Here is a 14,246-nt window from a genome sequence, read left to right as displayed (position 1 = left end):
AACTTTTTGAACAACTGTATCTTACAAACTATTCGGTTTATCGCCTTCTCACTTTAACATACTTTGTTAAGAATTTAGTCTTCTTTAAAGTGTTCATAGTGACATTTGCCGTAAAATAAGTCCTTGTTGGTAAAAATTGGCAGAAACTAAAAAAAAACAGAAAATTTAGAGGTTTTTCAAAAGTTTGACAATGATCCGTTGGGTTTCCGAGGTCGAAAACTCGGATTTGCCATAATCACTTCATCACATAGAACATAAAAAAAAAAACAGAACTGCCCGATTTCATGAAAGGCAACCCCGCTTTTTTTTTAGTACGATTTCAATAGGCTATTATTCTACTTATAGTCAACTTTCTCAAATGCTTTAAAACGGGTAATACGGCCGACTAAATTAATTTGACTCAACCCAATAAAATTCCTCTTTAGGTCAAAATAGGTTCCTTGAAGTGAATAACAAGGTTATCCGTTCCCTATTATAGGATCAAATAAATGAAAGAATGCATTCGATTAGAATTTATTTATTTAAAACTACATAGAAGTTACACTAAGACTTCATCTTCTTAGTCCGATCTAGATTCCGACATAGACCACTCGAACAAACCAATAATGTGCTTTAAATATGTTTAAAATGTTACATCAACAAAATTGTACTTAACATTAACTCTACCTCATGTAGTCGCGGGTCGCGCTGCGCCCGCCCGGCATTCGTGTTCGCACCTCGAATCGCTTTCGCAAAATCATTATTTGTTAGACAATATAAAAAAATATGATTACCTAAACTTTTATATATTACAAATACGATCACGTAACTCTCTTATGATCCAACAATATCATTTATGCATTAAAATTTACAAATGTAAATTCTTAAGACTAAAATATATATTCACGCCGTCGGCGCCCGGTATGTTTAATGTTCGGCTAGACCGAACCTTGAAGTCACTCGCAAGTCGCACCACTCTAACGATATATTTACACTCGCGTTCTTTTTACATCGCCTGCGCGATGGCGGCCCAACTATAACGAGAGCCGAGCGGCCCGTCCCGCGTCGACCGGCCGATCACACTATACGGATATATCGAAAGACGACAAACATAATTGATTGCACATGTAAAACACGAATTACATTTATAAATAAACATTATCAACACGAAATGAATAAAAAACTCGGCACCGTCTAGCTGGCCTGCGCAAGATCGTCGACGGAGAGGCGCATGGCGGGCTGCAGCGGGATCTCGACCGACGCCTCCGACGTGTCCGAGCACGGCGTGAGCAGCCGCCGCGACCACAGCGTCTCCTCCGCCGAGCCCGACGAGCCCGACCCCGCCGGCTCGTCCGTCAGGATCGGCAGCGACTTGCCCACCGGCTCCTCCTCCAGAAGCAGCGGCATCGACATGGGCTGCGGTGCGGGTTCGCTGACGTTCAGCATCGCCAGCGGGTCCGACACGCGAGGCGCGATGCGCGGGTCCGTCACCGTGATCGGCAGCTCCAGCGACGTCGGCACCGTGTGCGGCGTCACGCCGATCACCGCCAGCCCGTCCTCCAGCGAGCCCGACACGGCCGGCTCCGCGTCCGCGTGCGACGGCACCTCCACCGGAGTCATGATGGGCTGGTGCAGGGTCGTGCTCGTCTCCGACACGCGGCAGTGCACGGACACGTTTGCGTTCAGGTCGCGGAAAGGCGCGTCGTCGCGCGGCGGGTCGTGGAACACGTCGCTATTGGCCAGCGCCGCCTCGAGGATGTCCCGCCGCTCGGGCACCGGCGCCGGCTCCGTCATCGGCACCAGCTGGTTGTTATCCAGCACGAGCGGCCGGTTGTCGATGGGCGTCAGCGAGCCGTTGTCCTCGACGCACAGGTAGAAGGAGCCGGGCGGGCCGCCGAAGTGCTCGCCGGGCACGGCCAGCAGCTGGCCGTCGGCGAGCGGCGCGGGCGGCGCGTCGGGCGGCGCGGCCGTGGCGGGCGACGGGGCGCGCGCGATGGCGGTGGACGGGAGCAGTTCCTCGAAGTTGTCGAGCTCTGAGTAGGCGGCGTGCGACAGCGGGGTGAGCGCGGGCACGGGCGCGGGGGCGGGGGCGGGAGCGGGAGCGGGCGCTATCGCTATCTCCTGCTTGAGCTTCTTCGCGGGCGTCGGCGACATCGTGGCCGGCCGTCTCATCTTCTTGTGAACCGTGGGCGGGATCGCCTCGTTGGACGGGATCGTGATCTGTTTCTGCACGACGATCTTGTTCTCGGGGACGGGGGCCTTCTGCACGATCTGGCCGGTCCGCTGTAGGTGCTCGAACTGCGCCGTCGTGAGCTGCATCACCGCGCCCGATTTCTGCTGCAAGAAGATCAGCGGCTCCGAGGAGATCTTCTGAATGGTCTGCGCGAGTTTCTTCGGTTCGTTGGCGACGATCCGCTGCTTGGGCCGTATCTCGGGCATCGGCGCTATGTTCTGCGCGGTGGTCGCGACGCGTCCGCCGACGATCAGTTGCCCTTTGGACGTGATGATGGCGCTCTTTTGTGTTTTTGGGACTATTTTCGGGGGCGGGGTCTTCGTGGCCGCCACCGACGTGACGATCGTCTTCTGGGGGGAGTTGGTCGTTAACCGGTGCGTCACGGTCTTGAGTTGCGACACTTTTGGCTGCTGTTTGTTGGGGAAGAGTATTTTCTCGTGCTCCGGGGTGAGCACTATGCGAGACTGCGTGCCCTGCGCGTTGGTGATGATCATGACGGTGCTGCCGGGGCCGGTGTCGGCGGGCTGCGGCACGAGCTTGGCGGACACGGGCTTGTTGTCCGGCGCGGGCTCGGCCTTGGCGACGAGCACGTGCGCCTTGCCGGTGCCGGGGTCGATGACGATCTTCTGCGTGCGGTTGGGGCGCGGCGAGCCGCCGGTGGGCACGATGATGAACTTGCCCGGCTTGGCCGCGCTCGGGGCCGCCGGCTCTAACTTGGCGGGAGACTGTTTTATTTCCTTGACGGTAGGGTCGGCTTTAGTCATAATAATTTTCTGTTTTCCGGTCGCTTTATCTATGACTAACATCGGTTTCGATGACCTGAGCTTGGACGACTTGGATAAAATGTTAGGTGTGGTCGCTTTACTGACCTCGGGCACGGGATTCATTAGCAAGGTTTTGAGTTCGGGTTTGCTCGGGCTGATCATGCTGACTTTTTCGCTTTCGATCTGTTTCGTTTTCACGAGTTTAGGGGGATTAGTAGGGTTGGTGATTATTTTGCCGTCAGACATAACGATAGGCATTTTCTCAATATTCTCTGGGGTAAGGATGTCATCGGAGAGCACTATGGGCATGGAATTGATATCATAGAAGGTGTCATCCGCCGCGGGTGGTTCGCTGACCGGCTTCCGTTCATTGACTGGAGCCACCAAGGAGAACTGCTGCTTTAGTTTTTGTAATTTAGGGGCAGGTTTGGTAATTTTCCGTATCTTCTGTTGAATGATGATGGTGTTGGCATCGGTAGGCGCGTCAGGCGTGGCCTGGATGGTGTAGGTCTGCATGGCCGAGCCGTCCGGCGGCGTCTTGCCGGTGCGAGAGAGAATTATGTTCTCCGGAGAACTCAACTCGTTTATACTATTGATAATGTTTTTGCTAGGCGTATTTCGACGAATAATAATCTTCTGCTTGGGCGATTGAGGTTTGTTCTTAATGGAACCTTTGTTGACGTCGAAGTTAAGTATTTTCTCTTTTCCAGTTACCACTATTTGTTTTGGTGGCGTTCTACTAATTATTTTCGGTACACAAGGTTCTTCTAAAATCTTAAGCAATTTGGAAGATGATGTTTCTAATTTCGGTGTGTGGCTGATTGGATCATTGCTGTTGTCTGAAACCGATGGCGTAAGTTTTGGCTCAGCGGTATTGATGGTTTCTATTACAGTGGTCTGCACAGTATTTAAAGTGTCTATAGAATGTACATTGTCTACTTCAGGTATTTTGGGTTCGGAAACTTTAATTTTATGTTCGATACATTCTGACATTTCAACTAGAGATTGTGCGGCATTTAAATTTTGACTCTTCTCTTCTTCAGTTTCATATCTTGAATTCAGACTGTCGCTACTTAATGGTAGTACAGATTCGTTTATGTGTTCTACAGAGTTGTCAACTACGGAGTTGTCCTCAGATCTCGCTTCCCCCATTGTATCATCATTATCTTTAGTGTCATTTATACTTTCAACTACCTCTTCCTGAAAAGATTCACCACTGGCAAAATGTGTTGACAAATTAATGTTTTGTTGATGTTGACTAGATGCATTAATTTGTATAGCTGTTGATGGAAGATTAATCAGCGCCTCCGCTATTTGCAGGTCAGATTCAGATGGTGTGGAGTCAACTACTGTTTCTGAAACTAATTCAGTAGTTTCTTCAGATATTTCTGGAACTTCTATCATTTTATCATTGCATGTGGATTCGGTATTAGTTTCATTTAAGTCAACATGTTGAGTGAGCATGTTGTTGATATCATTGTCATGCTCATTTGTCTGTTTAAGGGAAACTTCAGACGAGACGGTTTCTTCTGGTATTTGCTCCATTTCTTGAACAATTGGTTTATTTTCTACAAATACATTGTCTTTATTGGTTTCGTCAAAACCATTGACATTATTACTCACTCCGTTATCTTTATTGTCATCTTCGAACAAATCTTCAGGGGGATCGTCGCTTATAACTTTAGTAACCCTGTCAGCCTCTCTAGAAACGCTTAATAAGGCATCTACAGCGGATGCTGTAGATTCATTCATGAAAGGTTCAACCAATTGCTCACAAGGCGTTTGTGCAACTTCTGGTGTTTCGCATAGATCATTCCTTTCTGTATGGCCATTATCGTCTATTTGTTTCTCACTGTCGTTACCTAATTTACCGTCAAGTTTTTCGGTGTCAATATTAATTAATACTTTAGTAATAGGTTCATGTATTTCTTTATCAGATTTATCTTTATTACTTGTTGTAATTTCTTTTTCAAATGGCTCGTGTATGTTACTAGTAAATTCTTTCATTTCGGTTCTTTTGTCAAGTATATTCTTATAAATTGGTTTTATTTCATTTGCAAGTGAATCCTGTATATTGCTATCGTTTGTTTCCTTATTAATTGGTTTTATTTCTTGTGTAATTGGTTTTATTTCTTGTGTAATTGGTTTTATTTCTTGTGTAATTAGTTTTATTTCTTGTGTAATTGGTTTTATTTCTTGTGTAATTGGTTTTATTTCTTGTGTAGGATATAAGAAATCCTGATTGTGTTGATGTGATGACTTAGATTCTATCTCTTTCTCATCAGGAGGCGCCAAGTTGTGGCTTACTATATCTGACTTACTATTAGCACCATTCGCAGCGAGTTTAGCCTCCGCGGCTAATTCCATGTTTATTTTTTCTTTTTCTCTTAACTGTGCCGCTTCGGCTTTCATTTTCTTGAGTTGTATTTTGGGCGCCAGGCGAGCTACTTTAACTGGTTCTATCGGAGGAGACTCTCTAGCTTCAGGAGAGGACGCCACTTCCGAACCGTTCAATTCAGAATCCACGTCCATTCTTTCGGCGTTCAGCTGTTCGGCGACGTACTTCCCTATTGCATCCTGGCTCCTAGAATGTCGACTTCGAAAAAATGTTTTAGTCTTAAAAATTGCTTTCGTCGGTGGCGGTTCCGGAGCGACTTTCTCAGTCGGTTTACTAGATTCTGGTATCGGTTGCGCCTTTTTGTCAGGGGACTTTACGATGGAAGGCTCAGGAAAATTTTGCTCGACGGTCAAAGGTTCAGGCACCGCTGGCAATTCAGGGACAGTGGTTCTAGTCAGCAGGTCCGCAACTTCTCTCGCCACGTCATCCTCGTCGATGCTGATGCTTTTTCTTTCTTTCCTCTTCGCGGGATTCTTGACCCGCGGTATTTTCCGCCCGGCGTCCGCCTCTAAGGACCAGTCTTCATCTTCGCAGAATTCGTATTTGGAATCGCTCGAGGATTCCGGTTTCTCGGCGACAGGTGCGTCGTCCGGCTTGCTGGCGGCGGCTGGGAGCGGCGGCGTGGGCAGCTCGGCGGGCGTGGGCTCGGCGGGCGAGACGGCGGCCGCCGAGGGCGACGACGCCAGGTCCGGGCATTTATCGTCGTCGTCGTCCATGTCGTCCCAATCCGCTAAAAGGCTACTCTTAATTTCCTCATCAGTCTTAGGTTTCTTCACTTCTACGGGTTCCGGGGGCTCGTCAGTCGCGCGTTTTTGTGCTTGAGATTTCTTGACAGGCTTTTCTTTTTCCTTTTCTTTTTCTGGCTTTTCCTTGCGCGGTTTTCGCGCTTTCGGCGTTTTGTTCGGGGTGGCCTTGGGGGATAGTTTGGCGGCAGTTTTCTTGCGTATGGGCGAAGGTGTGTATGGTGTGTATGAGGCACTGTGTGTTTTGTTGTGTAAGATCAAGACGTTGAGGCGCGTGGTGGTGAACGCGCATAGAGTGCAGGGATACACGCCCGCGGCGGCGCTGGTCGGTGTAGTAAATGTAGAAGTGGGCTTATCTGCTTTGGGAGTTTTTTCTTCGACAGTTTCGGATTCCGACTCCGCGCGGCTCGTCGACGGCGTAGAGGAGGCATCGGTAGCTTGGCTGGGAGTCTTTGACCCCTGAACTATGATATGTACCTTGTAATCACTCTTTTCCCGATTTACCTGCAATAGATGAATATCGTTATTGTATATTAACAGTTGAAATTTTCACAGATGATGTATTTCTGTTCTGTATAATAATAAAAAAAAATAATAACTACTCTAACTCATACGAACCAAGTAGGTTCTAAGTAAAATACTTGTTTAAAGTCAGGTATAAAATCAGGTACAAGAGTGAATAGGCTGTTGTTACTGAACCGGTGAGCTCCATCTTAGGCCCTGTCTTCACTTTCCATCAGGTGTGACTAGGGCCTTTATAATAAAAATAAATAAAAAAGTTATACTTTCAAAATATTAATGAATACTAACGTTTATAATTTATAACATTTAAAACTTTCGCGTTTTGAACACATATTAAATCACATTTACAATCGGGTCTATCGCGAATTTATTATGTTACCTTTATGCTGGGACGTCATTGACGTCAGGTAGCCGCGACCACGACCAGTGAAACCTGTGTCGAAACGTCGAAACCTTTATTTACAAAGGTAACAAAATAAATTCGCGACTTTTTTAAACTCCCCTTGACGCTTAAACCGCTGAACCGATTTCGTTAAAAGTTGGTATCCCGGGACAGGATATAGGATAGTTTTTATAACCAAAATCATCTTTTGAGGGTGTGAAAAGTGGGGTGGAAGTTTGTGTGGGGAATCAATAACCGCTGAACCGATTTAGATGAAATTTGAGATGGTCTACATGATTGATTTAGTTGAAAATGGTACCAAACATGACTTCAAACCTAAACTTAAACAGAATTAACTTCGGCTCTCATTTCCAGTTTTTTTTTTGTTTTTTTTTTTATTGAAATAGGTTTTGCCCAGCATTGTTATGGTAACTTCTAAATATGGGACAATTTGGCATAAAGAGTGTCGAGTTATGTTTTTTTTTTTCGAAAAAAATGTATGGAGCAGGAACAGAACAAAAAATCTATTTATTTCGAAAACCGCAAAACAAACCTTTATATCTTTGCAGATGGTTATATCTCGCAGATTTCGATATCGCAGAAACATAAAGAAGTATATTTTTTTTATATTGTTTTTACTTCGGAATGGTGTTAATGTGACCATAAATAAATTTGGCTCCAAAACTCCAGATTTATACGAAAACGATACCAAACATAGCATAGCTTCACTGATGTAGAAGTCAAGTTAAAATTGAGAGTGCCAAATAAACTTTCAAGAGAGGATATCCCGAAAACTATTCAAGATATCGCAAAACTTGACAAAATCAAATTTGTAGCAAATTTAATCAGCTTTCGGTTTGTCTAAGTAGTCATGTCGCTAAGACGCAAAGCTTCCAAGATATGTGAAAAATTAATGGGACTTTCTTACCCCCCTCTTTTAGGTACTGCGGGTCAAAAAAATTGTTTTGACCTCTAGTATGCGTGTGCCAAACAAAACGGCTAACCTGTACATCGATTTGCGATTTTTTATGCGAACGGCTTACACTATAAATGGGCATTTTTATGTAAAGTACGTACTCGATTTTTTTAAGTTACGTAAATTTTATGCTATTTCTACTCAGAATCATGAGCTGATCCAACCTCCTAGGAGAAAAAAAATGTCCCAAAATTGTCATACATTTTAACTCAAATACTCGTGATTCTCAGTAGGAAAAACATTAAATTTACCTACCTTAGAAAAAAAGTCGTGTATCACTAATGCCCAAATAAGTATTCCAAAGTTTATGTACTCACCCTTCTTATCGGAGTAGCTGCAGTAGAAGTGCTCTTAGGGGTACTGGGTTGCCTTCCCCTCCCTCTACCTAAAGTCCACAAATAACAACCTTTAGTTACATGTATTTTTAAAATATATATTTTTTTTTAAATACAAGGTATACTTAGTGTAGTGTAGTTTCCATAAGTCAAAATGTAGTGTAACAAAGGTTAACCCTCTGGTTTAGTTTGAAGAGAAAGATTTTAGTAAACTTTGAAGAATAAAACCTAATTAGATTCCTATATCCCCATCCCCATTATCTTCTTTATTTTATGTCCCTTAACTATGTAATAGGCCAATCAAATTAGATCCAAAAATAGCGTTTTGAGGAATTAATTCCCAGCAAGCTGAAAATCGTTTTAATACTTTCATTTGGTCCTAAATGCGTGTAATCCAAGTTTACTCCATACCAGGAGGTGTGCATAAACTTCGGGAGCCTGAGGAGATACAGTTTTCCTTGGATTGCCAAACCACTCGATGTAGAAGGAACGCATCATCAATTACCAGCAAGCACTATCAGCAAGGTTTGGTATGATCTATGAAAAAAGCGTTTTCGGATTTATAACATGATTTTACCGAAAATAAAGAAATTCAAAATAGCGACCATCTTTTGCAATTTAAACTACGAATTCATTAAGGTACCTTTCGGATCCTCAGACATCAATTTTCATCATGATTAGAACAAATTTTGCGTAGGAAGTACCGTTTTCGATCTACAAGCAAAAAACTGAAAAAGAGTAAAAATGATGGAGCAAACTCGGATTACACACATTTAGATAGGACCAAATAAAGGTATTAAAAACGATTTCCAGCTTGCTGGGAATTAATACTTCGAAAAAATCTAATTTGATTGGCCTAAGGATTGATATAAGCAATAGTTTGAGATTTGGTTTTATTTTGAGCTTGCTGCGTCCAAGACTATGTTGCTGCCCTGGCGGGTTTGAGACACATTAGTTATATGATAGCTGAACTGTCTCATAGTCCCATGAAAGTTAACTTTTTTTTGCCATTTGTTGTCGTCACTATGTTTCCCCCACCATGCATTCCCACATAGCCAATACACAAGTTACACAACTGCCCGCTTCCATGAATTTGTGTAAGATCTCCTCATTAGTATGTAGTCATTTTCTAATAATGAATTATTCAATAAATATTTACCGGGAGTCCCTGCTTTCTTAGATGCGCTGCCGAAAATGCCCGCATAGCTCTCCTTCTTGGTTTCTTGGAACTCTTCACTGGTCAAGATGTCCGGGTCACCTCCCGTCTCAGTTTCAGCTCGGCTCACATCTTCGGGGAACTTTTCCATGTGGGCATGTTTGGATCTATACATTACTGTCCAAAAACAAAAAAAAATGTTTTACCTTTATTCAAAACAATTTCACACTTAAAAGTAATAGTTCACGCAAAATACAATGGCTTTGCAGAAAATTCCAAGGATAACTGATTAACTAACACCTTTAAAATCGTGAATTTAAAGATATATGCTACATTAATATTCATGGCTCACCCACAAAGTTTACACAAGTTTGACTGAAGCACTTTTTGCTGGTTTCTTTGGACGATTTTTTTATATGAGCTCTACTTCAGTTACACAAAATAATGTACATATAATAATTACTTTGGAAAACTGGTGTTTTGTACTTGTGTCTTGAACTGTTGTTGATGAGAATGTAGGAACTATGAATGAGTTCTAGCACAGATTTACCACATTTTATTTCACTTTGAATATCAAAGATATGGGATTGTTTTCAAAGGAGTGATGATAAGTTCTATATACTTTAATGTTTAGGTTATTCCCAGCACCTATGGTTGTTTTAAACACTCCTGAGTATAAGCTTTAGTAAGGTAATTACAAATTTAAACTAAGGTCGGTCTGCATATACAATTTATTTCTCGAAAGACCGTCATAGGACAAGAAATCTCATGTTTGTAACAGGCACAGTTTGAAAAGAAGAACTTCAGTTTTTCTGAAAGTGCAAGTATGCCGAGTATATGTACAAAAGCAAGTCAAAAGTGACAAAAGAGCTTGTAGGCAGTCTTCCCCTTGCCTTGTTCAATGCAATAAGTTAAAGTATGTATTTTAATTATACTTACACAATCCTTTTTTAATAAAGTCATGTTTGCGGCTGCAGTTGTATTTGTAAATTGAATTGATGTTTTTCACATATTCACTGAAAGAAATACAGGAAAAAACATTGGTATTAAATCTATTTCATAACATTTCTATTATTATTATTACTATGCAATCTGCCCAATACCACAATAATTTTAGTACAAAATCAGACAAATAGTGCAATCAAACTTTAGCATCAGGGATATAGGGATATCAAAACAGATATTAAAGGACTGAATAATTTAATAGAAACTCAACAGCGTGTTTTCCCAAACTATGGATCAAAGCAAAGAGAATTAAGTAGACATAGAGTGCTGCATTCATCAGTTTTGTTATCAAAACGACTATTATTTTCGTAGTTGACATCTAGCGTCAAGTAGCGGAATTATTAGTACTGCTACACGACAATAGATGTCACATGTGTCGCGACTTACGAAAAGTTTAAAGATGTATGGAGTGAGCACTCTATGTCTATTTAATTTTTTTTGGTTGCGAGCGAATATTGAGTGGGCCCTGAAACTAATAGGGAATCTGAGCGTTACCAATAATATGTTATTGTCCCCTTTTTAAGACGTCAAGACCACCTGGGTCACGAATTTGGCAGTTTTTGTGAGGAGGGTCGGAGCCCAGTCAACTTTGGGAACCACTGTTGTACAGCAAAATGTAGCCCAAGTGCCTAATATACGAAAACATGAAAAGTGATCTAAATGAAATATTGGCTCTAACATCAGCCTGCCTATTAAAGAGTTAAGGCGGTTTTCTCCTCGCTAGCCCAATGGGAATTGGGAACTTCCCACAAACATATGCTTTTAATTACAGACATTCCTATGTAGGTTAGTAAAGGAACCTCAGGCAGTCTTTCTACACACAAGCCCCCCAAGTAAAAGGTACTTGTAAGCAAATTTAGACTATTCTAAATGTTGCAGCCAAAAAACTACCTTGGAGTATTCAATTAAACTGAATATTCAGTAAGAACTGAATATTATCTCTCTTTGCTAAAACAACATTAATTCGGTGAGAAGCAAGAGGTTACACAATTTTTTGGGTCTATTCGATTACATACAAAGATCAGGTGTTGCAGTTTGCATGATCGGTTTCCTTATTTTGTTTTACCATAGAGCTAACCAATTTGTTGCTGATTTGTGATATTAATACAAACACAAATATGTGTAAATAAATACTGGATATTATTATAATAATTTCCACTGCATATAACCATTAATAAAAGGTAATGTAGGTAAACTATAGAACAATGGATTGTACCTAGTTGATGCTCTACATCCACAGATTTGTCAATAGGTACTTATAAAAAAAACTTAACTTTTGTAACTTACTCATCTTATTCCATAAATTTACAACTTAATTATGTAAATATAATATACCATAGAGTAAATGTAGAACAAAGGCAGGAGTGTGCATTATGCATGCTTATGCTCTCGTGTTATATTAAAAGAATCGACAGAGATTTTTCAGGTTATACTTGTAAACCTACTAGGTGCTTTCCTGAAAGAACTTGACGACTGCTATGGGAGGCTTCTTGAACGATGGCAGCACATCTGGGGGGAGCTTGTCCGCCCCGACCACTGCTCCGGGCCACCAGCAAGACCCTAGCTTCACCCACACCACCTCTCCGTCCAAGTAATTTATTTCAGTCTGCTCACACATCTCCACTTATCTGTTCAGGCGAAACGCACGACCATATTTTGTTGCACTGTAGCCACTATGATATGTCGACTAAAACGGTTACCACATCATCGTCTCATGGTTGAGCTGTAACAGCTCTTAGAATACTGCCATCAACAAATAAGAAATCCCGAATACGAATTATGTATGTAATTGTCAAAACAGTAGCAAAATATTAGTTGTAAATACTATTCGCCGACTGCTACGAAATAATTTTATTGGGTATATCAAGGTGGCAGCATTGAGTTGACAAGCAGCCTCCATTTAGTCAAGAATTGCTCACTAAAATCAAATTTTTTACTACGATTCAATTTAGTGAACGAAATAAATGATATTATGAAATTTTAAATAACGTTTGTTTTATTAGTAAGATACTTAAGAGTCATTACGTCTGATAATTAAGTAAGTCGAAAATTTCACGACGGAAGTTATTACAAAGTACAGCGTCAGCAGATGCCAACATTCAAGTCCTAAGTAAAGTTGCCACCAAAGAAAACCTGAAAAAGGATACCATTCACATTCACAACAATTTTATGGCTTAGCTTGCAACAATTGTAAAAAAGATAAAAAACCGTGCTTAAAATTAAACGCATTTCGTATTATAATATGCAAAGTTAATTTTTTTGCGTAATCGCTTTCTCTGTTTTATTAATGAATATATAGAGGAAGGCGATACATTTTCGTTCAGATTGGTTGGACAAAAGCGCTTTCAAGCACCAATTGGCGCCTATCAGCAAAAAATACTAGCAATTTGAAGGACCGTGATTGTTCTAGATTCAGGCATACGTATTTAGTAGGTATCTTCTTAGTAGTTTGTGATTCCAGGATATTATGATAACACTATTTTTTTGTACATCCATCCTTGTGGACGGATCCGTTGTCGATTATTGGTTGAACCGTTGTTGAGATCACTAAAAAAAGCTTGTCTTAAAAAAGGACGTAAGGTAACGGGCATAATTATTATAAATTGTTTAAGAGGAAAGGGAACGGCCGCTTCTCCATAAAAACGTAGGCTCCATTTTCCTTTCTGGATATTGACATTATGGAAAATATTTTTACATAATTTGATGCATATTAACCATAGCTATTATGCGCCTACGTTTGATTCTTTTAGATTTATTTTGATTATTATAAGTAAGTAAAGAGTTACTAACCATATTATGGAACCTGTGTTTTCTGAATTAAATGATTTTTATTTTTATTATTTATTTATTTATAAAAATTAGAACCAAAAAACAGATTTCATACAAATGTTAAAATGCTAATGTAAAAATTCGTAAAAAAATTAAGCGTAGAGGCATGTTAGCTGTGGTTGATCTTATGTTATAAATTATGTCAAAATATTTTCAATAATATTAATATCCAGCGAGGAAAATGAGGACTACGTTTGTACGAAAAGGCGACTTCGCGCGATTCCTCTACTTTCGTCTTAATGTAGCGCGGACAGCGCGGTATATATAAGTTACTCTATGGTAGCGCGTAGCGCTATCTGCTTTCTGGCTGTTCGCATCCGTACTCTTCCGTAGAGCAACGTAGAGTAACTTTCATACAAATATGTTAACCAAATATCACGCGAGATGGCACTATACCGGGGCGGCGATTTCGACATCGCTTTTGAGTCCCGAGAAAGCGAAAGATTCTATAATTGAATCACGAGCGAAGCAAGTGATTCTAAGGTAGAATCTTGAGCGTAGCGAGGGACTCAAAAACACGAGATGTAAAATAACTTTGCTCTCGTGTTGCACACATAATTTTTCACCTCATGCAGTAGTAAGAACATATTAAAGGTTAAAATGTATTTCGAATTACACAGAATAAACAGAAAAAAAAGTATTATAATATGTACGGTACGATACGATAAGATACGATACGAGACGAGACCGGACCGGACCGGACCGTACCGTACCGTACCGTACCGTAAAGTACCGTACCGTACCGTACCATAAAAAAAATGTAATAAAAGTATGAAGTTCATGGCCTTCACTAAATTAAAAAGCTACATTGTTTCACTCCCTGGAGTGAGGAAAGTCGCACTTGTTCGAGCTGCTGAGGTGAAAAATTTGTTTAACCCTCGTGCCTTGAGTCCCTCGCAACGCTCAAAATTCCACTTTTCGAAC

At 41.5% G+C, this 14,246-nt stretch overlaps 1 protein-coding gene across 2 annotated transcripts; it reads right to left on the bottom strand.

The window, feature by feature from the left end:
- Positions 1-501: 501 nt before the first annotated feature.
- Positions 502-12,359, bottom strand: LOC134748798 (titin-like). Of its 2 annotated transcripts, XM_063683590.1 has the most exons (6): positions 11,939-12,359; positions 10,428-10,504; positions 9,492-9,665; positions 8,315-8,382; positions 5,201-6,621; positions 502-5,095 (listed from the first exon to the last, which is right to left on the bottom strand). In XM_063683590.1, exons 1-6 carry the CDS (start codon positions 12,109-12,111, stop codon positions 1,174-1,176), a joined length of 5,835 nt encoding a protein of 1,944 aa, XP_063539660.1. In that variant the 5' UTR covers positions 12,112-12,359; the 3' UTR covers positions 502-1,173. The 2 variants fall into 2 exon arrangements, with proteins under 2 accessions (XP_063539660.1, XP_063539659.1); XM_063683589.1 differs by having other exon boundaries at positions 502-6,621.
- Between the last annotated feature and the right edge of the window lie 1,887 nt (positions 12,360-14,246).

This window comes from Cydia strobilella, chromosome 17 (assembly GCF_947568885.1).
Source record: "Cydia strobilella chromosome 17, ilCydStro3.1, whole genome shotgun sequence".
Lineage (NCBI taxonomy): Eukaryota > Metazoa > Arthropoda > Insecta > Lepidoptera > Tortricidae > Cydia > Cydia strobilella.
This window is presented reverse-complemented; position numbering and strand designations above follow the sequence as displayed.